The 26176-nt window shown below is 44.3% G+C and overlaps 1 protein-coding gene across 3 annotated transcripts in view; it reads left to right on the top strand.

Moving 5' to 3' along the window:
* Positions 1-26176, top strand: part of GATB (glutamyl-tRNA amidotransferase subunit B) — a 77111-nt gene that overhangs the window by 45669 nt on the left and 5266 nt on the right. For 2 of the 3 annotated variants that reach the window (XM_004420914.3, XM_087437538.1), the window contains exons 9-11: positions 617-806; positions 12474-12607; positions 20119-20197. In XM_004420914.3, the coding sequence (XP_004420971.1) occupies positions 617-806; positions 12474-12607; positions 20119-20197 (403 nt within the window). The remainder of the gene's footprint in view (positions 1-616; positions 807-12473; positions 12608-20118; positions 20198-26176) is intronic. The other variant, XR_015553805.1, reaches the window with a different exon arrangement.

Consider the following 26176-nt stretch of genomic DNA (forward strand, 5'->3'; position numbering starts at 1 on the left):
GGTTTTGATAAATGTATGATGATATACATCCACCATTATAGTGTCATACCGAATAGTTTCACTGCCCTAAAAGTCCCTTGTGCTCCACTTGTTCATCCTTCCCTCCCTCCCCACTAGCTTCTACATCTTATTTAGTCAAAATCCATTCATTTTTTTCCACTTCCCAGGGAAGAAAGTTTTTTTTTTCCTTTGACTTTTCATTTATTACACAAATACTACTAAAAATAGTGAAAGTAAAAAAATGGGGGAAAGTCATCTTTCTCCCTAATAAGTAAATGGTTCTCATTTGGTCCTCTTTTTTCCAGCCTGTCTACGAATATATACTTTATCCGTGATTATAAGTCACAGTATGGCATCAACCTTGCATTGTGCATTTTTCACTCTCTAGCTCATAAGCATGGAGAGCAACAGACATGGCAGTTTTGACCTGTAATTTACACTTGTGCAGAGACTAGTTCCTGGGAACCAGGAAGAGTTGATAATATAGGACATTAGAAAATATTTGCAAGTAACATGGCATCTAAACACAGAAACGTTCATATTACTGATAGATTTTTTTTTTTCTTATTAAACCAAATACTTCAGAGTCAGGCCTCGGTCTCCTCTCTCTGCCTAGGTTTATGCCAGAACCCAACCTGCCTCCCTTGCTGCTCTATGATGCTGAATCTCTGCCCACCGCTGCAGACCCACAGCAAGTGATCAATATTGACCAGATTCGGGAGCAGCTGCCGGAGCTCCCCAGTGTGACCCGGGAGAAGCTTGTTCAACGGTATGGAATGCTGCCGGAACACAGCTTCGCCTTACTGGTAGGTATTGATCAGAAGCTAATATAAACCAGCTCAGCTAATATAAACAATGCTCAGCTCAGCTCAGCATTGAGTAATGCTGTTCAGTGGGCCCTGAGTGGAGAGGGCAGATTGCTTTCTGTTGTACGATAGGTGCTTCTGAGGAGAACAAGGCCTGATAATCTTTGCTCGCTACCCTGTATGGTAAATGCTCCTTGTAGAACCAGAAGATGAAGCAGCTTCTCGTGTCAGTCATTTTTTCTGTGTAGAAACAAACAGCTGCTTACAGCAGCCATGGAGGCTTCTTAAAAACAGTCCAAATGTTGTGGATGAGTGTGTTCCCATGTTTCTGCGGGACAGAAGAAAATCAATGGGTAGGGGGCCGGCCCCGTGGCTTAGTGGTTAAGTGAGCGCGCTCCACTGCTGGCGACCCGGGTTCGGATCCCCGGCGTGCACCGACGCGCTGCTTCTCTGGCCATGCTGAGGCCGCGTCCCACATACAGCAACTAGAAGGATGTGCAGCTAAGACAGACAACTATCTACTGGGGCTTTGGGGGGAAAAAATAAATAAATAAAATCTTTAAAAAAAAAAAAAAAAAAAGAAAATCAATGGGTAGGGTTTCTGGATGTCTAGCAGTATTGAACCATGACGGGCTCTGGCAGGAAGTTAGAGTCTCAAAAGCCAGACAGTTGTTTTACCAATTGTAGAAGAAAACATTTATTCCACACGAAATGCTGAAATCTCTGACTAAAAGTATCAGTCCTTTGAGGCTTGAGGATGCCTCTAAGGAGGCCATTAGAGACTCTGACACCAATGAGGTCTGCTTAGGGATTTTCCATCCTTTTCAAAGCTGCTTGGGGCTTTGCAGTTTTCTCTGTCATGGCAATGTTAAAGCAAGACGGCCTCAGTGAGCGTAGCATTTTGTCACAGTTGTCTTCTGCTTGTCTGTTAGGCAGGAGTGGAACGTTTGCTGTTGCATCTTTCAGAGACTAGGCATATGCCACACTCATCTTTTGGAGCAGCAGAATCTATGGAATCACTGAATTTTTGCATTTTAATTGACTGATAATAAATATAGAGGGATGTTAGGATATACATATTTGTATGTATATTTATATACTTCAGTAACAGCAGCTCAGCCATTTCTGGTACAAGGTAGGCAATCGGATGTTTGTTGAATGATTTTTCTCTTTATCATCTACAAATTAGCTAATTTGAGAAGTATCCAGAGAGTCTCACAGGAAAACTCCTCTTTTATTACCAATAATGATTAGGCGTGAACAGTTATTTTCTCATATGTTAAGCAGAGTTGATCACTGTCTCCTATGGACTGCAGTTGTATCTTATTTATACCTCTGTGGCGATTATATGGCTATATTTTAATTACTTATTGGTGTATCTTATCCAGTGCCTTGAAGGCAAGGATTGTTTCATCCTCTCACTCTCTATTACTCAGCACAGCTTAGCAAATCAGCAGTGCTTAGTGCCAAATCTTTGTAGCAATCAGTTGGTCAGCATCTCATACAGAATACCTTTTAACCTGAAGCCTCTTACAACTCATGTATTTTTCCTAGATTGATTTAACCAAACTGAGTTTTATTCTTATACAGCTTCTCTGCCATCTTGATCACTTGAATTTCTAGCCCACTTGAAATAAATTCCAGACTAAATACTAAATGCTAAATTCCAGTCGTGCATTTTATAACATATTTGCCAAATTATATAGGGGAGAGGAGGACAGGGATGGGGGCTACCCAGCCTCAAAGATGTCAGTTCCCTCTCCCCATTTGGCCTTCTGCTAGGTGGACAAAGGCAACCCTTGGAGGTCGTGAGTGTTGAACCCAGGTTTCTTGGCCATTTCTGTGCTCAAGACTGTGATTTCCAAGAAGAATCCACTAAATATAATGTTATAAATTCTTTTTATATATCACCTTTCTTCGTAAGAGAAGTGAAAGACCTTTCAGAATCTCCTCTCAAGAATGTGGCTGTTTCTCTCCAAGGCACGTCTGAAAATATATGCTCCCTTCAGAGAGCATCTCTGTAGGATTGTCACACCACCTCTGATGAGCGTGTGATGGGGGGAGCTTCTGCCTCCCTTCGCTGAGAGTAAGTTGTCTGAGGGCAGACACGTTTGTGTCCCAGGCTCCACTCATGCGTCCTTCCAGTACCAAAACCCAGGAGGCCTTGAATAAATGTCTGCTGTGGGATGGCAAAGGAGTGAGTCTATATGTTTTCATAGTTTAAGGCCCTCTGTAAGGAAACTTGCCTTTGATATATTCAGCTCAGCACTTTTATTGGTATCTCCTATATAGCAGGTACTGAGATAGGGACAAAGATTTTTTTTAAAAAAGATGTTTTCTTTGCTTCCTGAGAGTTTGTATATATACACACCTGACAGTAGAGCTAACCCGCCCCCAGGGCAGATTGCAATAGATAGATCTGTAATGTAGGATGGAGCCCAGAGGAGGTGATGATGAACTTGATTGGGACAGAAGGGGAAACATTCAAGGAGGAGATGATTTTTGAGCCAGTTTTGAAGGGACTTAGTTTTTGATATCTTAAAAATATGCTTATTTTTATGGCTTGCAGATAATGTATTAGGTGATTAGTTTTTTTAAAGGGCTAGTACTTGAAATTTCCAAGACGAGTGAGAAGAGAACTCGATAGGAATGGAAAGAGAATGATTCAGATAGATTGTTTTTCTGAAATTAGGCATCCTGAGCTCTTTATGACTTTGTAATCATTGGAAGCTAAGATACTCATGCCCGAAAAGGATATGTTCTTGTTTTTTCCTGCCTTCATCAGAAACAACAGATTGCTGAGAAGGGCAGATGCGCAAATCTAATGAACCATCTTTCAATTTAAAGAGTGCCCAGGAGTATTGATTAAATAAATAGCAGTGGTGGAGGTGCGCTTTGCAGAGCTTCAGCTCCGTGCTCCCTGCCTTTGGATTGCTTATTAAATTAAGCGTTAAGCACGTACCCACCCCTACACACATGCCTTACCCACAAATAATAAAAACTTCAGATTTTGACTCTAGTCTTTAATTTATCTTTTCATTTTATTGTGCAGTAAGCACTGAATTATCTATTGTTAATTTATCCTTGATATTTGCAGGACTCCAATATTATGGCTTAACTGTATGTTATATCTTAGCATCTACCACAATCTCTGGCACATAGTAGGCACTCAGTGAATATTTGTTCAGTGAATGGATGGATGCATGAGTGAGTGCATGGGATACTATTACAGTACTCGTGAGAATCCTGGGAGAAGTGTTCCTAATAAAAGCATCCCTGTTTCCAAAGATCAGATACGTAAACCATGCTTGTGACGGTCCAGCAAATCATGGACTGATCCCTGTGTCTTTGAACTCTGGGTGCGGAGACCTGGATGGCCACTTCAGTGTACCGTGACCAGATGCAAGTCACTTGGTCTCTCTGACTCTTGTTTTCCGAACTGGTTTCATTAGGACATTAAATCAAATCTATATTCTGATTTTCTCTCTTAAACCCTTCTGATAATGCCCTCCCAGCAGAAAACCTGTATTACTATTTTTTCCTCTTGCCACATAAAAAGTGTCTTGCCCCACCTGAAACTTCAACCTATTTCACTGACCTTGAGTCCCTACCTTGTGTCAAGTTGCCTTGATTTCTGACCTCATTTGTAAGGATTCAGGAATAGAAATATGGAAGCTGAGATCCAGGTATTAGTATTCTGAAAAACAAGAGATTCTAATATCATAGCAAGTCTTTCTCTGAGTCAGTATATCCTAGAGTAGTTATTAGAATGATCAAGACTATATGCATGTGCATTTTTCTTAGCAAATAATCCCAGGGTGATGTCTGTGGGGGCATCTCTTTCTAAACTCTGCCTTCCCTGACTCAGGGAATGCAAATGAATTGTAATCTTTTTCATAAGCAGCACATGAAAAAGGCTGCTCGCTAACAGCATATTCCGCAGTTTACAGGGGACCCTTTTTAGTGTGTTGTTACAACAGCCCTCTGCGATAGGTATTGTTGCTCTCCCTGTTTTACAGGTGAGGAAACAAGCTCTGTGGTTGAGCATAGACGTTAGCTAACTTCCACGAGCCAGGTTCAAACCAGGCCCGGGCTCTTCGTTTCTAAGCTCTGCTACCTACCTGCACATATAATGTGCCACAATGCCAGATAGGAATAATGTTTCAAGTTCATGGCTGTTTTGGATCACTTGATAGAGAAAATAGAACTTTTACTTTTGTTAGTATTAATGCTTTATATAGTCCCACTAATGCTTCATGAAGCACAGTCATAGAACACTAGTTCATTTAAAACTTTTGACCATTGCTCTTGGTTTTTAAGATGCCAGACTGCTCTATAAATAAACATAAAATGCTGTCTACTAAATTTAGTGAAAATCAGTCAACTCCAATGAAAAGCAGAAATTATGTTCATTTTCCAAGTAGAAAATTTAAGTCAGAGAAAAGAAATGTAAGCTCCCTTCTGCAGCTTTATTTATTTTGTTTCTTAAACTTTCTGCCTTAGGTACTTTGGCTCCTTCTGACTGAATCAGTGAGAAGAGTCTCCACATAAGGCGGAGGGTGTGGGTTTGTGGGTTTTGTGGGATGATTTTGCCTGGTGCCTCCTGTCATGCACTCAGCACATGGTAGACACTTGGTAAGGAAGGGATGTGAGCTCACAGGGTGACTGCTGTGTCTGAAGTCAATAGACAGAAATATTTCAATCTCATCTGTCATGGGAGATTTCAGTAGAGGAATGGTATAGCATCCCCAATTTAGTATTTCTTCAGGGCCTGCTGCCCTCTCCACAATGCCCTGTGCTGCTGTCAAATAGAAGAGCTTTATCTTTTCCATGTTGCTTTTAACTCTCCTGAGTAGCACTACAGGGTGATGGGTTAAAACACTCAGTAAGAGGGGCCGGCCTGGTGGCATAGTTAAGAACTGGTTAAGTTCGTGCGCTCTGCTTCGGTAGCCCAGGGTTCGCAGGTTCAAATCCCGGGCATGGACCTATGCACCGCTTGTCAAGCCATGCTGTGGCAGGCGTCCCACATATAAAGTAGAGGAAGATGGGCACAGATGTTAGCCCAGGGCCAATCTTCCTCAGCAAAAAGAGGAGGATTGGCATCAGATGTTAGCTCAGGGCTAATCTTCCTCACCAAAAAATAAATAAATAAATAAAACACTGACTAAGAGACTGACGCTCTTGATTCCAGATCTCACCTCTGACACTTAGTTGCTGGGAGGGCTCTGCAAAGGTGACTGGAGCTGTTACCCTCCCCAGATGAAAGAGGAGCGGAATGATTCACTTACTCCGAAGATGATAGACATAGCAGAATCTTCACTGAATCTAAAAACATCTCAGTATGGCCAATCAGACTCCCAAGAATATGCTGCTAGGGAGAACACTGGCACCAAACAGCTGTTAACACGTTAAGAGCCACGCAGGCAGAAGTTTAAGAAAAATCCAGCATGGCCCCAGTGAGACTGTAGGAAAATGTGATTGTGACTTCCATATCAGTGACTTGGGCTGCCATGTGTGTCTGTCTTGGTATGCAGCCTCAAGAAGTGTAGTCTTATTTGAACAACTCAACTTTCCCCAGCTGGTTATTCCCCATTTAAAGTCATAATGCTTTGTTTCTGACATCATGGAAAAGGTTAAGGTGTCTCCAAGGGACAAAGAAACAAAAAAGATATCATGACTATGGTTGGTTGGTAAATGGATTGTTTTCTAAGAGCTTTTCTTTGTGTCTCTAGTAAGCTTGAAATGGCCTGGTTTTCTTTCTGGATGAATTGCCTATAAAATAATTTCCCATGATGAATATCTGTATATCGAATAGGTAACTCCTTTAAAGCTAGTAGTTTTAAAAAGCGTCTGAAACCATATTGACAGGTTTTAGACTGCCCACATTACTGAGGAACAGAGTACTCACCTTCTAACTACTGCTGAAGGGAAATCTATTTGGTCAGCATTGTTGCTCACCATATTTCAGCTCCATGCGATTTTCAAAATTGATTTTATTTTTCATTTTATAAAATGGCACCCAGTGCTTGCCAGCTTAAGAGTGCTGTTACAGTTAGTCTATGCACTGGAAAAATAACCAATATTTTGTTCCGGTAAAGTTGAATAAAAAGATGCATCTTCTAACTTTACTCCTTCGAAACCAACAGTTCATTTATTTCAGATATAAGTGTTGAGGGGCTTTCAGAGATGAGAATCCTCTGGGCTCAGAGCCCTCTGACCCCTCGGGACCTGCCCTTTGAGGCAAACATGCAAAGAGGAGTGACGTCCTGAGTGCCCAGCCTGGGGAACACACAGGGGATCTGTCCCTAATCCGTCCCGAAGCCTGATTTCCTGTTTGTGGGATGGTTTCCTTTTTGGGACAATTAACAGAAAGCTGCTGTTAAGTAACACAGGTTCCCTGCATGTTGGGACCATTTGACAACAGTGGCTTTAGGCACATGGAAATGTGATTATAATCAAAACTGATTTCTTGACAGCATACTTTTTGTGTTCCATTCTTGCAGATGGAGTCTTCTAATTATGCCTGTCTGCTGTCAGCTTTCATTACCTGTATTATTTGGATTTTGATTATCCAAGGGAAAGTCTTATGCCCAAATTGGTTTCCCTCAGTATCTCTCCTGGATTAATGCATCTCAGAGAATGTAAACTCATTTTCACAGTAGTCTAAGCCAACTATAGGTGAGAATCCTCACTGAATGGAGCTAGTATCCTGAGTTGAACTCAGATGCATATACTTCCTGGCTTTGCTGGGAACAGAGCACAAGTGACATTGTTGGGACCAGAATTTGGCTCAGATTTTAGGGGCTTTCAAGCCCTGCTGGGAACATGACCCAGAGGTGAAAATTGTGGGGACCAAAATAGGACTGTAGGCCTCTCTAGTTGTGTATTCCTTGAGACAGACTAGAGAGCATACCCTTGGTGTTTCTGAGTCAATTTCGGGGCTTCTTCAGAGTGCCGTAGTCTTGAAAGTGGCAGTAGTGGTTCAGGATTCTGGCTTCCTCCTGACGTACTCAAGTGGAGAGTCACGTTTCCAATGCCAGCCTCACACCACCAATTAACTACCTTGTGTTTTTCCCTTGAAGACTTCTCTGAATGAGTCGGGTTTTTTTGCTCACTTGCTGAAAGATTCCCACAACCACTTCTTGTTTCCATGAAAAGCAGAGGGAGGATTCCTTCACATCATAGATCCAAGCCACCACCCCACTGAATGTTCCAGTCCTTAATCTAACCATAACCTCTGCTTTCTGCCCTAGAACCACCACTGTCTCAGGGCCTCCTTACCGAATTTCCATTCCAACACTAGCATTTGGTATTATTTTCAGGACCACTTTTCACAAAGTTGTTGGGTCTGTGTTCTGTTTTTCTTACTTTGTAAGAATGACCAAATTCACAGGAATCGTGAGAGAACAACAGAGCCCCCATGGGTATGCAGATTCTAGGCCCTCTTACAATGTCTGCAGAAAGGCTCAGTGGCTGCTCACCTTGGCATCCCTACCACACAGCGGGTGGATGCAATTCCAGTTGGTACCTCCACAGAATGACTCATCATGACACGTGAGAGCCTTGCCCAGTTGCAGCAGCTGTTGTTCAGTCCTCAGATGCAGGGTCCCCTTTACTGTCAGCCACTCCCACCACTGGCATGACCTGCCCAGTTACGTACAAACTCCTGCATGAGTTACCCGTGGTAGAGGAGTTAGCATATGGTACAATACCTTACTTAATTCCAAAACTGTATGAGTGATAACAGGATTTATTTTGTAATGTCAGAAGGTACTTCAGAATTGGGCAGTGTCTTGGTTTGGGTATGCTCACTGTAACTTCTCTGAGGAGTGGGTGTGGAGGAGATGCAGAAGAGAGGCCCAAGGGTAGCTCCGGCCACCCTCCCATCCCCTGGAGGCCCTGTATGCCATAGGTCAGGGGGTGTGTCACTTTCTTCCTCCTGATCTGGGAACAGATGTGTGTCATGTCACAGTTGAGAATGCCACATGGTCTAGGTGCAACATTTTTAATATAAGAACCTTTGAACAGCCGCAGCTCTCAAATAAAATAGTGGAAGTGGTGTGAAAGTGCTTTCTTTTGATGTGCTGGTTGCTTCATATTATGCCTGGCGCTAGTAGGTGCTCAGATTCAGTCCCCAGGAAGGGAGGGATGTGACATTCCTTCATCAGAGGCAGCGTAACACGGAGGTTAAGAGAGCAGACTGCAGAGGTTCAAATCCCAGCTCTACTGCTTTCTTACTGTGTGACCTCAAGCAAGTTAGTGCTCAGTGTCCTCATCTGTAAAAGAGAGTTCTACTAGTGCCTAGCTCATAGGGTCGTTGTTGAAATTAAATGAGTTAATGTAGAGAAAACACTTAGAACAGCATGTGGCACTTATTATTGTTGCTGTTAAAACTATTATCATTAATATCATTTTCAGCAGCTGCCATATGCAGCTCCCCACAGGACTGGCTGCTGATCTCCATGTCTAGCTGGTATCCAGGAAATACACTTGAACTCGAGAGCTAGCCCAGGACTGCTAATCTAGGGTCCCTGGAGCTGCCAGGGCACTCCCTGCCACGTGACCAGTTGTTCCTCAACTTGTGCTTTGTGGGCTCTTTCTTCTCTGAGTCTGCCCCTGGGCAGCTGTCTCTATCAGGTTTCATTCTACTTCTAAATATAGTCCAGCCCCATTTCTGCCCTATCATCAGCTTCACAGGGTGTGTGACTTAGACAGAACAAGAATGGCAGTTGAGAAATCAGCCTTCATCCTAGTCCAACTGGATAGTCTTCTGATGTTTTATCATCTCTGAAGGTAGAACGCAAAAGATGGCTTTGGAGCACATCTCTTCCAGGGCCCGATGCGGGGGTAAATCGGGATTCCTTCCCAGAGCAGGGGGTGAAGATGAGACGATCCTCTGCCTTGCCTCACACCAGCATCAACCAACTGACAGATCCATTAGCAATGGAGGGTTCCTGTTAGTGTCCAAGAGGCTGACCTGGCATCGGCTCTGGGTCTAATTGAATGCTTTGGGAAATTTGATTAAAATGTGAAAAAGATGCTTCCCTGTCGTGGAGCTGTAAGACGATCTGGTATTATACAAAGGCAGGACCACTTGTCCCTGCTGCCTTAGCCATCTCTGAAGGAACAAGTAGAGTTACAATTGGCCGGGAGACTTGACACTTGGTGTAGCTGAAGTTTCAGCTCTGTCATAGATTAGTGCTGAATCAAATGCTTGCTTGTTGTCTCTGAGAAGGACATTAAGGGTCCCCTAAAGCAGTGGCCTTTCTCCGTTGCTCCTAATAGGGTTTTTATGTAAGGGAATTACTGGCCCACTGTTTTCCTGGAAAAACCAGATGGTTGCACGGCCACGTTTCACCAGAGACTTCTGAGATTTGCGCCAAGCTCATTAGCATTTTCCAATCTCATAGAAAAATTAAGACCCTACCTAGAATGCTATGTGTTTTTTTCTGAAAAACTGGCTTCTGAGCTGAAGAGCCAGAGCAGGCAGCCCATGTGTGACTCTTTATTGATCCATCATTCTCTGGGCAGCAGCAGCTCAGCCTCCTTCAGCCCCGCTGCCTGTAGCTCACCCCGTCACAACCGCAGGTTTTCATGTCCACTTCAGATGGGGTACTGAAACCATGTATCCCCTAGTGAAGCACAGTTCCAGCTCAGAGAGGCTTCATCACAGCACTGACACGAAAAGACAGACAGAAATCTGACTTGCCGTGTTATCCATCCAATAAAAAAACCACCCAAGGGTAGAGGAATAGATATTCATCACGTCCCAGCAACTCAGCCAAGCCTGGGAGTTCAAGTGCAATATTTCTAGGTGGATTTAGAAAAACCTTTCCTTGGCAAAGCAAAGAGTTCTCCTGACAGCTCTTTTCACCAGCGGGCCAGCCTGTCTGGTTAGAACAAAGGGAATTCTGCACGTCTGATTTGGGCCGGATAGCAGTTTTCTACTTCCCCAGTGGTTTGTGTACCATTGTGGAAGTTTGAATACTTTTCCGTAAGTTAAGCAGAGCTCCCTCTTCGTGCTGCCTGGATTTGCCTTTATCTGTAGTCAAGCTTTGGCTGCTGAGGTGACCTTTGCCCTGGTTTAGCATGAGCAGAATAATAGCCTTGGCTTGAAAAGAGATTCAAGAGATGATTATGGGATTATTCAGTAGGTTTGTCACCAGAGAATTTATCTGTTACAAAGGGCATGTAGATTTTTTTTTTTATTATGGAATTTCTACTTGAGCAACTGTTTGCCTGTGTATATGTTACGGCATCTACAATAGCCAAACTTTCAGAGCACTTTTGTTAGTATGTCAAGCTTCCTCTCAGTATCTTATTTTTCCAGAAAGTTCTTGTAGTTAATGAAGGTTCTCTTCAAGGATGTGAGCCTTACCTGCAGTATAAAGTTAAAAAGCAGTATTTCAAGGAAAGCATGGTTTGATTTGAATTTGAGCAGGTAGGGGAAATCTGCTACTTAAAATGTGTCTCCTCTGCCTTTGGAAACTTCAGCTGCCCCTACGTGAGTGGAACATGTTTTTCTGTTTCTTACTGGAAAACAAGGGATGGACTTAGCCAGATTTCTTTGTTCTGCCAAATCGATGTGAGCTGGCAGTTAGCCATAGTGTAACTTGGTAAGTGCCTTGGGGTTACTCTTATGCATAATTGTGGCAGAGGTGAACGTGGTATGATAAAGAATGAGCATTCACATGGGACTTTTTAAAAAAAAAACCTGTAGAGATAGGAGACATTGATTCCATCCGCTGATACCTACCAAACAGTGTCGTGGCCCAGCACTGACTTAGCTCTAGTTATGGAGTGAACAGGACGGCATGGCCCCTGATTCACAGGGCTGACAATCCAGAGGGGGAGAAACCATGGAATCCTCCTCAAGTAAGTCTCCTTGATGAGCCACCTTGGCTGATTGTGTTCACAGAGCAAAATGAGAGGCCGGTCAGCTGTGCCTCGCTTGGCTCAGAAGGCCTGGAAGGTGCTGTTCCCTCCCTGGGTTATGTGGTCTAAGTGGGTCACATGTGCCCATGTTCTTCCTCATTTTGAAAACCATTTTTGTCACCTCTTGGGATGACGTGAAGATGAACACAGTTATAGTCCACTTTTGGTGTTCAGAGGTAGAATATTCTGTTTGTTCCTTCTTGATTTGCTTCTTTTCTTACCTTCTGATTTTAGCAATCACTAGGACTTCCAGCAGAGGACAGGAAAGCGACAGGACAGTCAACTCAGGCCAGCATCGTGGGCCTGAGGATACAGAATGCAGCTCAAGGATGAAGGTTGTAGGGTACACAAGGCTGACGCTCAGAGGGCAGGCAAGTTTGGGGGGTGGTGAATTTCGTCATCCTCTGGTCCACAAGTCAGGGCTCTCTGAAATATGTTCATTCCTTTGAGAAATGCTCTATGCATGCACAGTGAGTCAGGGCTCTCTGAAATATGTTCATTCCTTTGAGAAATGCTCTATGCATGCACAGTGACAGTAGTAGAAGAAGTAGAATACTTGCTGTTTACTGAAAGTGATCAGAATTTTCTGGTGACATCTCCATGGGTAGGAAAGCATGAGTAGATGTCTCAGAGGAGACAAAGGGTGACAGTTTCACATTTGCCTTGCTGATCTTGCAGAATGCTGATCTTCCAATTTTTTGGAGGCTTTATATAATTTTTTTTTCTTTACAGAATGAAGTTGGCCTACTGGAGTTTTTCCAAAATGTGATAAAAGAAACTAGGGCGGAGCCAAAAAAAGTGACTAGTTGGGTCCTCAACACTTTTCTGGGTTTTTTAAAGCAACAGAACCTTGCTGTCAGTGAGAGGTGAGTGGATCTGGGGATTTCTTTCTTCCTTATGATGAACTCTGTGCCCAGAAGCAGCTGAAATAGAGAAGGGCCAGTGTTTTGCTCTCCTTGTTCCCCCTCAGGATCTCCTGAGAAGACACAAACATCCTCTGTGAATTCCAAATTCTAAAGCTGTCCTCCACCACCTCTGAAAGGTCATTTATGTGTTCAAATCTCTGACTGTCCGTGCTGTTCTTTGTACTGTGCTGGGGCTGGGGGCCTGAGGATGAATAAGACAAGGAGTTTACAAGCTTGCGGGAGATACAGACCTGTGAGAAAACAGTCACGTCAGTATGATCCTGTTGTGCTGCACGCATGCATGGGGTGCTGTGAACGCACAAAAGGGGGCCCTGAACTGAGGCCGAGGAAGTCAACCGAGGTTTCTCTCAGAAGGGAAGAACTAGGTTCCCTCAGAAACCAAGCCCTGAAGAACTAGTGCGAGTTGCCAAGTGGTGGGAGGGGCGAGGGCATTCCAGACAAAGGAAGCGATCCTGCAACACTCAGAGACAAGCAGGCACATAGGCTCAGGAAACCCAGAAACTCCAGGGTGCTCAGGCAGGCTGGCAGGCTGGAAAGGTAGGGGGAAAGCCACCGAGACGGGCAGAGGCCACCTGGAAGACTTGGTATGCCTTTGTCAACAGCTATTGGAAGCCAGAGATGACAGGCTCACTCCAGTTTTCACTTTGGGGGAATGGGATGGAACAACAGACTAGAGGCAGGAAGCCCAATTGGGAACCTCTTACAAGAGTGCCAATGAGAAATGCCTGGGCCTGAGCTGAGGTGGCCATAGCAGGGCTGAAGTGAGGTGGACCGAGGTGAGAGCAATTCTCTCACATCAGCGCGACTTCCAGATTTCCTGCTTGGGCAATGGAGTCAAATGGAGGGCAGTACTTTTCAATCTAGTGGGAGGTAGAGGAAGAGGAATAAGTTGAGAGGGACGGGGTAGGGGAGGATGCCATGTTCCTTTTTGGACATGCTGAGTTTGAGCTGCCTGTAGGACAGACATCCCCTTCATGGGGATACCCATTAGGCAGTCAGATATACGGATCTACAGCTGACAAGAGATATCTGGGAGGTGTGAATCTGAGAGTTCTCATCTGTTCATTATGTAGCACATGTTTATTTAAACTCTGCTCTGTGCTAAGCATGAGAAAGACCAGTCAACATGACAGATGTAGTCCGTGCTCTCAGAGCTGACAGTCTAGAAGCTGGTGATTCCAAAGCAGTGAGTTTGGTGCTCTGAGAAGAGGAAGATAATGGCTAAGCTAAGACCTGAGTGAGGGATGAATAGGGTTAGTCAGTCGAAGTCCAAGGGATAAAGTGTTCCAGGCATAGGGAACAGCATGTGTAAAAATCTTGAGGTGAGCCTGAGCGTGACACTTTTGGGAATGCAAGCACATAGTCAGTATAAGTGGAACATGGACTTAGCAACATATAGATGGTACTTGAAGTTGTTAGAGCAGATGAGAACTGTCAGGGAGGATCCAGCATGATAAGATGGCTGATGAAGGAACCTGAGACTCTCTAGAATTTAAGTGAGAAGCATGGGCAGAGAAAACCAGGAGGAGGAAAAGCAGGAGAGTTGGTGTCACAGAAGCCAAAGAAAAGGAAAGTTTCAGGAAGTAAAGAATGAGCAGCAGGTTTAAATGTGGGGAGTGGAGGAGAGAGTTCATTAGGGACATGTAGGCAGATGGCAGGGCCCCAGCAAGGTCCCAGTGTCAGGGGTGTGTCATTGTCTCAGCAGCATCCCATGGCCATGGAGAAGTGGAATGGAGAAGACAGGCATATATTGATATACAATTCCAAAAAGTTATTAGTTCAAAGTCAACTCTATACAATGCCAACTTCACGTTCAGCCTCTTGCTCGCAGTGTATGTATGCATGTATTACTGTGGGGTTTAATTAAATTCATGGGCTCAGTTCCCTTCCTTACTTGGCTACTTACCAGCAGTGACCTTAGATGGATTCCCGTCTCTGACCCTCAGTTTCTTCACTATAAAGTGAAAATGACGGTACCAGCCTCCAAGAGTTTTTGAGAGGAAAATGCACAGTGCCTGGCACATAGCGGGCTCTCAGTGTTGGCTTCCTTCTCTTTGCCATGTTGGTGTATTAAGTACCAAAACAACAGCCACCCTCAGTCTCCTGAACCCCTATGGCATCTGTTGCCTTTTGGTCTTTCATTCTTGTCCTCTCAGGTTTGACCTCTCTATTCAGAAACTCCACTCTTTACACTGAAAATTTTGTGGCCATTCAGTGAAGGCTGGAGCCATCTGGAAGAGTTTATGGAGGAGATACAGCTGTCCCAAAGCCTTAAAGGATGGATAGGATTTGGTGAGGGAGAGGGCTGGACAACGCCTGTGGGGAGCCAAGACGTGGGAATGGCTAAGAATTGGCAGGTTTGGGGACCGGGGAGGAGCAGAGCTGGTAGGAGCAGAGAGTGGAAACCGGCAGAAAAGTACAGTTGACTGTATAATCGGAGCAGAGCCAGAATATGGGGGGTGTGGAAAGTCACAGAGGAATCCAGCCATGAGTCTAGTAAATAGGTGTGAGCACCACTCTGTGCGGTGCGCATGGAGAGATGCACAGGACCCTGTCCCAGCCCTCAGGAAGCTCTCAGTCTCCTGGGGAGAACTAGACTTGTGCATCAATATTTTAATTCAAGGCAGAATGGGTGCTTCCTGTTTTAGAACTATACACAGAGCAGCGAGGAGGGAGATAACGTTAGCCAGAAGAAGCCAGGAAGGCTCCAAGAAGGTGTGGTTTGAGCTTTTGGAGGAAATATAAATCTTAGCTTTAGATTTATGGTTTTCCGTATTGTTAGCTATGATTCCTAGAGTCACTGAATTGTATTCTTGGTGGAGACCTTAGATATCTTCTGGTTCAGCTCTTTCATTTAGCATACGTAAGAGGTTAGGTGACGTACCTCAGGTTGCACAGCTGCTGAGACTGGAAACCAAGTCCGCTTTCAGATCAGTTTCTGTATATGTTGATCTGTGAAATTAGGGGGTTGCCTAACAACCATTTTGGGAGCTTCTAAAGGAGCTGAGGTTGATAAATTCCCTTGTTGAGTGACCTTGGATCACCCCCTTGGCCCCCCAAGTATTTACCCAAACAATTCATAAGCACTAGAGTTTTAAGGGTACCCAGCTCTAAGTAAAAGTATACTTGGTTGTTCCAAAATCAGGTAAAGAGAAAGCTAAGCAACAGCTCTGTTTTACAATTTATGTAGAGCAAGAACTGAGGAGCCAAAACCAAGCTGTAGCAGCTTTCTTCCTACACAGTTCAAAGAACTTTTAGCTGGACCGGATTTACCAGCCTCACCTTGGAGCAAATATTAATTAATGAACAACCTCATCCACTAGGGCTAATGTTTCGAAAGCTTAGAACAGCACTGGCTGCAAAGCTAGCAATAGTTTTGTGATGACACCAGACAGGGAACACTCTAGAGATCAAGTTGGCAGGAACTAATTTTGCAAATTAGCATTCATGTTTAAAGACCTCTCAGAAGACTGGTGTTTAAAGGGTCCGACCAGAAAAGCTCTTTTTGAACTTGGCTTTTTAATTATTTTGAGCATATTGCTTTGAAAGTCATTTTTTTGTTAATAACTCATTCTAAATTACTATTAATGACAGGTTTGAGTTAGTTGAGAAAGGGGGAATTACAGATTCCCTGACTAAGCATTTCATGGTAAAATCAGGCAGGTGCGGGTGTCCAGTTGTCCAGTCCAGTTGAGGACCCCGAACTTCCAGGTCGGCTCTGGCAGCAGTTCCTGAGGCTCTAGGAAACCAGGGAAGGCCTTTGAGGCGAGAAGGGACTGGTGCTGACAGGAAGATTAGTCCAGTGGTGTGGGATGTGGGATAGCGTCCAAGAATGGGGCTGCAGGGGTTGTGTCCGTAGTCACAGCCATGTCAGACATGGTGGTATTGGGACTGCAGAGGAAGAGATAGCTATGATTAATGTTTTGAAGGATCACTAGGATTTGGTGATATGGACTAGATTTATGGGGAGTAAGCAATGAATAAAGCAAAGGGCAACATGCTGATTTGCCCCAGGTGACTAGAAGCATGGTGGTATCATCAGCTGAGACAAAAATGTGTGGGGTAGAATGGCAGAGGAGCTAGTTGGTGGAAAAGGTAAGCTTGGTTTAAAACAAGAATGGGCAAACTATGGCATGTGGGCCTGTGGTTGTTTTTATACAGCCTGTGAGCTAAGACTGGTTGTTATCTCTTAAATAAACTAAAACGAAGAAGAGTATGTTACAGAGGCCAGGTGTGGCACATGAAGCCTTCAATATTTACTATCTGGTGCCTTCCGGAAGTTTGCCAGCCCCTGGTTTATTGGACGTTGTTTGGGTGAGATCAGACCTCTTGAGAGGTAGTTGAATTTAGTGAGTGGAGATTATTGGACCCTGAAGAGGCAGTGGCAGTCTTGGGGACAAATGTATTTTCCTCCTTTCCCAGACTGAGGTGAAAGCAGAGAACCATGGAAAAAGAGCACTGAGGCTGCTCATGGTTACAGGAGGGAAGTAGAAGAGGGACAGTGAGGGAGAAGGAAGAGAATCTGGAGGCCCAAGGAGAAGCGGTCTTCACCAGGGAGTTTAAATGTAGCCCAGAAGTCAGGGTGCAGCAGAATGGGGAAATCTGTTATGTTTGGCAACAGGTGAGGGAAGATGATTTTTTAAGAGAACAACTCTAGACAAATAGGTTTAGAATCCAAATGACGTGTGCTTACAGAGGGTAGATACTAGCCACTGATGTTAGATCTTTATTGGTAAAACTGAGGTGAGAAACCAGGCAGAAGCAAGTGTCTGCAAGATCAGTTGAAGGCATTTTCAAGACAGGGAAGATCTGAGCATTTGTGAAGGTATGAGGTTAAAGCCACAGGAGAGAGGAAATAAGCATCTGAGTAAAATTCATGGGAGTGGGACGTGATGGGATTCAGAGCGTGGGTTGAGGGGTTTGTTTGATGGAAGAGGGCACCATAGAAAATTGTGAATCTTGTATCAGCTGATGTCCTTACGAAGTGGGAGGTGAGGGTATGTGCCGAAAAGGGGAGTGGGAAGGAGGCTATCTTGGACAGTTGTTTTGGTGGGGGCACCAGCTAGGGACGCTAGGAAATTAGTGAGATGAACAAAAGGATTATTGAACAGCAAGAGCCACTTGGATGTGCAAGTCCCAGTGTCTTCCTCCAGGAGCTTCCTGTGTCCCATTTTAACAAGCAGAGAACGTGGACTTTGGACCTAAAATGAGCTTGGGGATTGAGATGGGCAGCACATTTCACAGGTATGGGGCAGGGTTGGAAGGGGCCGGTTTGTGGTGGTAGAGATGTTAGGGTGTCTGTTTCCGGAATCCAAGCCGGAGTTGGAGTTGTGATCCTAAAAGAGCTCTAAGGGACTGGATGAAGTTGGGAGATTTGAAAGATCCCATTTCCCCTCTTCTGTAGACACACTGGCCTCGGCGGATTAGAGACTAGCACACAAAGCTTAAGCCCTTGATGTCAGATTCTTTGTTAGTAGAGACACATTCACTGTCCTGAAACCAGTATTACCTGAGAGCAGCAAATTAGTAACTTGCGCTTCTACCACCATTATATTCCAAATCTGAGAGTTTATTTATTTAACTAATGAATGGAGTCTTTCAGGGTCAACGTGACAAGCACTGATCTTTGTCATCATCTCACTCGAGGTTGGCCCTGGCATATCTGGAATTAGTATATGCAGTTATACCAGCTGTTCCTATTGGGGAGAGCAATTCCTTGACACAAATACTATTGACCTACTAAGTGTCAAGCATTATGGGTACAAAAAGGTAACTGAGAAATCCCAAGTGCTGTTAGGTCAGTGGAGAGATTTCATAGTGTAAATTTATGACCTAACTAATGAATTAAGGTCATTAGATGGAAGGTGGAATATTTTCAGTTGTGTTGTGTTCTGTTTCTGTCCTTCTGCATCCCCACATCCCTTATGTCATCGACTCAGATGGGAGGAGGGACCCTCTGTTTTGCATGCTCAACCTCAGTGCTTATTATGGGTTCTGTACACAGTCTACACTCTAATTAGCCATTGCACTTTCTAGGATTGCAGAACATCCAAGGAGCCCACATTAAAAAAAAAAAAACCTGATTCCTTATTACTTGTCAGTAAGGGAAGGAGGTTGGAAAAAGGCTTTCAGTGTATTTCCCACCCTCTGCTCCTCATCCTGTTGAGATTTAATCAGAGTGGTTCCAAGATGTTCCGAATATCAACTTAATAACACCAGACCCTCTCGAAACCTAATTTCTACCTGGAATTAACTTTATCCATACTTTGGGACAAACAGACACTCTAAGGGTGATGGGCTGCCTAAGTGTGTCAGCCGTTTTGAATGAACAACCCTGATGAGGTTTCCCTGTACTCGAATCAGACCACGGTAAGTCATATCTGGTTAACTTGCACTCGATTGGTTTGGAATTCATGGAAATTGGCATAGAGGCTAAGTGGCTAAGAGGCTTTTTATTGTCTAGGAGCTTACAAAGAAATTAACAGTGGATGATAGCAGCCGAGACTTAAACAAAAGGTGTTTTCAAGTGGCATTCAGCATTTCAGAAGCTTTCATTTATAGACTCACTAACGTGCTATTTGTAAGTCATTCCTATCTATTTAAAACGAGTCCCCTAACGACCTCAGATAGACAGCGTTTCATTAGCCTAGTTGCTGTATGTGTTTAGAAGTAGCAAAACCATATATTTTAAAAGAAATAGTGTGTAATTCAGTCTTGTCTTTCACTAATCAAGGCGCTCACCCCTCAACCCTCCCCCGAAATGTGACTTCCTGACACTTTACGTGTTTGGTTGCCCCTTGGCCTTTTATTTTGTGGGATCTTGGCAAATACCTCACATCCTAGAAGTATACCTGTAATGAATTCTGGGCCCTTCTGTATCCAGAAAGCTGTTCTGAGCCTGCAGGAGAGAACGGAGTCTGTGGAGGTGTCCACGAGGACGGATAAAGATGTGGTTGGTAGTCATTGCGTTCTTTTAAAAAAAAAAACTCTTATATTTGAAAAGAATTCATGTTTCCACGAAAACTCTCAGAAAAGTGGCTTTATTAGCTGTTTCATTTGACGTAATTTTTAGGCTGATCTTTCAGTCGAAAATATTTAATTACTAGGGGTTTTTTTTCTTTTCTCATCATGGTTCATGAATTTTGCAGCCACCTCCTTTTTTTGACTAATTAAACTGAGCAGTTGTCTGTTGCTACAACTTCTGCCAAACAGCTGTTATTGTTGGTTGGTAAAATAAAGAAAAACAACACCAGTCACAAAAATTTGTTATATCCTAAAGTACAAAATAAATAAGTAAAATAGAGTCCAATTGGCTTGTTATTTTCATTCCTGGGTGTGGGTTTAATTATTTAAACCTACAAAATCAAGTGCTTTGATTCTGAATAACCATAAATGGATGTGCTGACAGTGTGAAATGTAAATTTCTTTTCTCTCCTTTTGGGGCCTGCTAGTCCTGTCACACCTTCTGCACTGGCCGAGCTGCTCAACCTGCTAGACAGGAAAGCAATTTCTTCATCGGCAGCTAAACAGGTATGTCGACGCTGCCTGAAGCTTCTGGCTGCTCTGCTATCCCGATAAATGTTTTATGTGAAATTCAAATGCCATCACTAAGTGAATTTCATAATTGAAGTATTATAGGTGCTATTTTTATACTGAAAGGTAGAAACATTTTATTTAGCAAATGAAATAAAGCCAGTATGATGAATAGTTATTGTTTGGCTTTGCCCGGAATGTTTCCCACACATTTGCTTATGTAAAAGGCTGGGGCCCTGCAGTTCCTGGGGGCTTCTTCCTGGGGGCTTCACACTGCACGCACCTCCCCTGTGCCCTGCGAGGCCCACAGCAGCCTGGGCACTGCTCCCCAGCCCTCTGGGTTCCCCTCACGTCCTCTGCAGCCTCCTAGCCAGTACCAGAGGCTCGTTTGTCTTTGTCGGTTGCCCCCTGAAATTCAGACTCCCAGCAGGGAGGGTGAGGTCAGACAGACTGCCTCACACTTAGAAGATAAAATTGTACACACATGCCCAGTGTGTGAAAACTCAGAAAAATAGCATCATCATCAAAGGTGGCCTCCTGCCTCATCTCCACCTCCACCTGACAGTCTTAGGTGGGTGTAAGATTCCTAGAATTCAGAAAACTTTTACAAATAGGTACTCAGAAAGGTAAAGAACACCAGTGCAACTGCCTGATCTCAGCTTCAGATATCGCAGTAGTCAATGCTTCAGCCAAAACTTAATGTTATTTTAATGGTGCCTTTTGCATTTAATATTTATACACATTGACAGTGGTGGCAGGTTACAAAGTGAGGCTTTGGAAAAGCGTCTGCTTTTGGCTAATTATGAGGCACCATGCAGCATACCCCGCTCTGTGCTCTGAAACTGGAGACGAGAACTAATAAAGGCTCTGTTTACCCACTGCCAAGTGAGGCTGTCAGCCACAGGGACCTCGCCACATTTAGGAAAGGATTTTGGTTGCCTGAATGTCAGAGGAATACAAATGTTTATGACAATGCTCAGCAGTAGCAGAAAGATTAGATGGCCTGAGGGCAGAAAAAAATGATATATGTGTATACATAAGAGCAGATGAATTGTAGCATTTGAAATGAAAGAGGAAGAAAACCTTCCCCTTCCTACTCATCCTGCCCCACCAAGAAAAGGGAAAAAAAAAAATCTAGTGCAGCGAATATAATAGGTTCAAGTGGGAAGAAATGGCAAATGCTAGAAGATGCTGACAGCTGGGTTCAGATGTAGATAGACATTTTTGGATTCTCTCAACTTCCAGCATGTTTAAAGGAGGTGGGGTGAATCCTGGCTTCTGTGAGGCAGTCAAATTAAAATAAGTCTAATTAGAAAGGTGTTAAATGTGTGCTGTGTAAGAGAATCTCCCTTATATATCACTGCCTTGGGAGGTTGCTTTTTTTCCTACTTTGTTTTCTGTTTTCAAGAAAATCACCTACTGATTTTCTGGTAAAAAAAAAATATTTGTTCATTATAAAGAATTTAAGTAATGCAGAAAAATGTAAAGATTTTCTAATTCTGCCACCTTGAAATAACTACAATTGATATTGGGTGAACATCATTGCAGGCATCTTTCCATGTGTATATACCATTAAAAGGATGGATTGACGAGGTTATAGTACATTTTTAGTTTATTTTTTTTATGAAATATACAGTTCATGTTTAGTATATTCACAAAGTTGCACAACCATCACCACTATCTAATTCCAGAACATTTTTGTCACCCCAGAAAACAAACGCCACACTCATTAGCAGTCACTCTCCATTAATTCCTCACCCTAGGCAACCACTAATCTACTTTCTGTGTCTGTGGATTTGCCTGTTCTGGATATTTAATGTAAAGGGAATCATGCAGTATGTGGCCTTTTGTGTGTCGCTTCTTTCACTTAACATGATGTCTTCAAAGGCTATCTGTGTTGTAGCATGTGTCAGTGCTTCATTCCTTTTTACGGCTGAAGAATATTCCATTGTTATGTATATACTACATTTTGTTTATCCATTCTTAAGTGGACGTTTGAGTTGTTTCTAGTTTTGAGCTATTATGAATAATGCTGCTTTGAACATTTGTGTACAAGTTTTTGTTTGAGTGAGCATGTTTTCAAATTTCTTGGGTATATACCTATAGGAATGGAATATCTGGATCATGCAGTAATTGTATGTTTAACATTTTGGGGGACTGCTGAACTGTGTTCCAAACAGGCCGCACCATCTTACATTCCCATCGGCAACATACGAAGCTCCCAATTTCCCCACATCCTCGCCAGCACTTTTTCTTATCCGTCTTTTTGATGACAGACATCCTAATAGGTGTAGAGTGATATCTCACTGTGGCTTTGATTTGCATTTCCCTAATGACTAATTACACTGAGCATTTTCTGTGTCTTGTTTTTAAAGTGTACTTTTTTAACAAAGTAAATGTGTTACAGTTATTTTTTTCTGAGTTTAACAGAAGAATCCAAGTCGGCCTTGGGTTTTAGAAACCCTGTGAGCCAGAGGGTGCTCAAGCAGAGCAGAAAGACTCTCTGGTTCCACTAGTCGTTCGTGTTTCCTCTGACAGAAGTGGAAGAGGTTCCATTAGTGATTAGATGACCAGGAGATGAGGAAGAAAGTTGACCGAGTAACTGACTCCTCAGGATGACAGATATGCAGAAAGAGTCATCTTGTCCTGAGAACATTCTGAATTCTAAAGAATCTCCCATTTTGTCTGATATATTATTAATCCGTCTCTCTCCACCTGTCTCTCCTTTACATCATTGCCCATTATTTTCATCCTTTACACATTTCACTGCACCTTCCTCCAGGTGTTCCAGGAGTGCTTCTGAGATGTACAAACCTCATCCCTTCAGCATGGCAGGGGCCAGGGGAGTTAAGAGGTTGCTGCCACGAAGCAGCCGTGTTTTTTAGAAATGGAAAGAGAAACTCAAAGATTATTTATCATCAGGAGCAACCTGCTGGTGACTGTAGACAAAAGCATCTGGGTTCCTCCCACAGGATCCAGTTCTATCTACTAAAGTAGTGGGTGCAGCCCCCGTCTCCTCCCCTCGCCAAGGACAGGGCCCACCAGACTCCCAGCCAGCGTAGTCACAGCTCACCTGCAGCCAGCATCCCAGGATCCCAATCCTCTTGAGACTCAGAGACCCTGGGTGTTGTCCAGACTGCTGGCCAGCCATGGCCACAACGGAAATCGTGCAGGATGTGTGTGTCTCCTTTGTGCAAACCTGAAATAGATGTGGATGATCCGCTATCTCTCAAGGATTGTCCAGTGTCTCCACTGGGACCAGGCCGAATTGGGATTCCATAGAGATGGATATCAAATTTTAACATGCAAGTGTGCCATTTAAGCAGTTTCCTCTTGTCTACTTTGTGGTCTGTTGTAAACAGAAATCACCAAAAACTTTTTTTTTTTTTTTTTGTGAGGAAGACCAGCCCTGAGCTAACATCCGATGCCAATCCTCCTCTTTTTTGCTGAGGAAGACTGGCCCTGAGCTAATATCTGTGCCCATCTTCCTCTACTTTCTATGGGACGCCGCCACAGCATGGCTTAACAAGCGGTGCATCGGTGCGCGCCCAGGATCCAAACCGGTGAACCCTGGGCCGCTGTAGCAGAGCGCGCGCACTTAACCGCTTGCGCCACTGGGCCGGCCCCATCCAAAACCTTTTAATATAGAAAATATATGTTGTGCAGTAAAACTGTTACAAATGATGTCTTTTTCTCCCTTTTAGTGTTTCAGTTCTTTGCACATTTCACTGTGCCCTGCTTCTCTTAGGGGCTTGGGTTGATGGTTGTGCCTTTCTAGAAGAATGACCTCTCACAATACTGGCCTTTGACCAGAGGGGACTCCCCTCTCTGTAACTGTCCCAGCTCCCTCCCTGCCCACTCCCCTGAACGGCTCTTTCCTCCACATGCTGACCCGGGAAGCCCAAGGACAGGCAGGGACAGGCGAAGGTTCTGCCTGCTTTCTTTCCATCCTTCTTCCTTTCAGATACTTAAAAAATAGCTTTAGCTAGAGAAACAGTTGGGTAGTAGTGAAGAGGGTGTGCAAATTCAGTCCCCAGGGAACTGAAGGCTGAGTTCCTGCCCCATGCGTCAGAGCTGGCTGCGGTGGTCGGTGCGTGACTGGGGGTTCCCCGCTTGCATTGCTCCATACTTTTGGTGGCCACTTATTGACACACATGACCAGCACTGCACTAGGGATCCATTGTTATGTATGTTTGTCTTGGGTGGGCAGCAGCAGGGCCTGGGAGCTGCATGCCTGGCCAGAAACAATTGCACTTCGATAGCACTTCCCAGGGTGGTGATTAAACACAGACAAAAGCTGAGGATTTAGGCTGCAGCACAAGGCTGGCAACCACAGAGGCCGTTATGTTTGCGGTAAGAGGGCCGGGGAGCCCTGCAGAGTCTGGCCTGGAGGCAGGCCGGCCCCCTTCAGTGGCTCTCACCCTGCTGGGCTCCAGCCAGGAGTGCGCAATCTGTCTTAAATAGGCATGAGCAGGGGGTTGGACAACTGGAGTCTACTGTGTCAATCCAGGGGGCCGGGGCTGGGGCTGGGGCAGGTCTGCAGTGGCCACTTGACTAATTTGGGAAGTTAATCAGCTGATGTGTTCTAACTCCAGGAGTCAAGAACACTCCAGCCACCGGGCTCCCATTTGTTCCTGGAGGCCACTGAAATATGCTTCTCTAGTGTCACTCCTTTGTACTCCCACCTGCCTCACTTTCTCAGGGAGCAGCCAGCCTCTCTGCATTTCAAAGCATCCTTCCTAGCATTGTCCTGCTTTTCCTTCCCAGTGGTGTGGTTTGGCAGCCATCCCTGAGCTGCCTCACATCGCCTGTATTCTGGTTATTTTGGCTCAGGCAAATCCACCCAGAGGTTGAGACTGTGGGGTCCCAGCTGTATTAGGTGCCAGGCAAGGCTGACCTCCTAGTTGGCCTGCTCAGATCTGCTCTATGCTTTCAGCCGCAGCTACAGTAGCTGCCCGAGAAATGACGTGGGTCCGGGAGTGCCCACCACCCCCACCCCGTGACTGCCAGGTGGGCCTGCTGCCAGGCTGGGGCTGCAAGGAGCGTCCATGTCTGCTGAGCTTCGCGCCTCGTTTTCCTGTAAAGAGCTGCTGCATAGATTCCTTATAAGCAAGTCCTTGCAGGTGATTGCTGTTTTGAGCCAAAGATCTGGATCTCTTGAGATCTCCACTCCCTCTTCCTGAATGTTGGACATTGTCAACTAGGAACTTTGGTAGGAGACTGTGCACATGAACAAAATAAACACTGGTCAGAGTCTAAGTACCCACTGGAAGGGGATAAATTAAATTACGATAAATACAGCTGATGGGTATTAGGGTTTTTTAATTAATATGAGAAAGTACTTCTGTAATAAGTGAAACAAAAGCAGGCCACAAGTTGTATATACGTTATGATCACAACTCTGTTACAGAACAGAAAGAAAAAGATGGGAAGTAAAACACCCAAATGCTAACACTAAATACTAATGGTTGTCTTGAGGGAGTGGGAATACAGGTGACTTCTGATTTTTTCATCTCTCCTTATTTTCTACCATGAACATGTATTAACTTTTATAATTAGAAACACTGTTTTAGGGGCTGGCCCCGTGGCTTAGCGGTTAAGTGCGCGCGCTCTGCTACTGGCGGCCCGGGTTCGGATCCCGGGCGCGCACCAACGCACTGCTTGTCCAGCCATGCTGAGGCCGCGTCCCACATACAGCAACTAGAAGGATGTGCAACTATGACGTACAACTATCTACTGGGGCTTTGGGGGAAAAAAGGAGGAGGAGTGGCAATAGATATTAGCTCAGAGCCGGTCTTCCTCAGCAAAAAGAGGAGGATTAGCACGGATGTTAGCTCAGGGCTGATCTTCCTCACAAAAAAAAAGAAACGCTGTTTTAAAATCTTTTAAGTCTTAATTCAAGAAAAATAAATATATCAGGGAAAAGGGGCAGAGAAACTCTTCAGACTTGCTTATGGCAGCTCCTGAGTATAATCC

This window comes from Ceratotherium simum, chromosome 12, assembly GCF_057802395.1.
Source record: "Ceratotherium simum simum isolate JZ-2026a chromosome 12, ASM5780239v1, whole genome shotgun sequence".
In the NCBI taxonomy this organism is placed as follows: domain Eukaryota; kingdom Metazoa; phylum Chordata; class Mammalia; order Perissodactyla; family Rhinocerotidae; genus Ceratotherium; species Ceratotherium simum.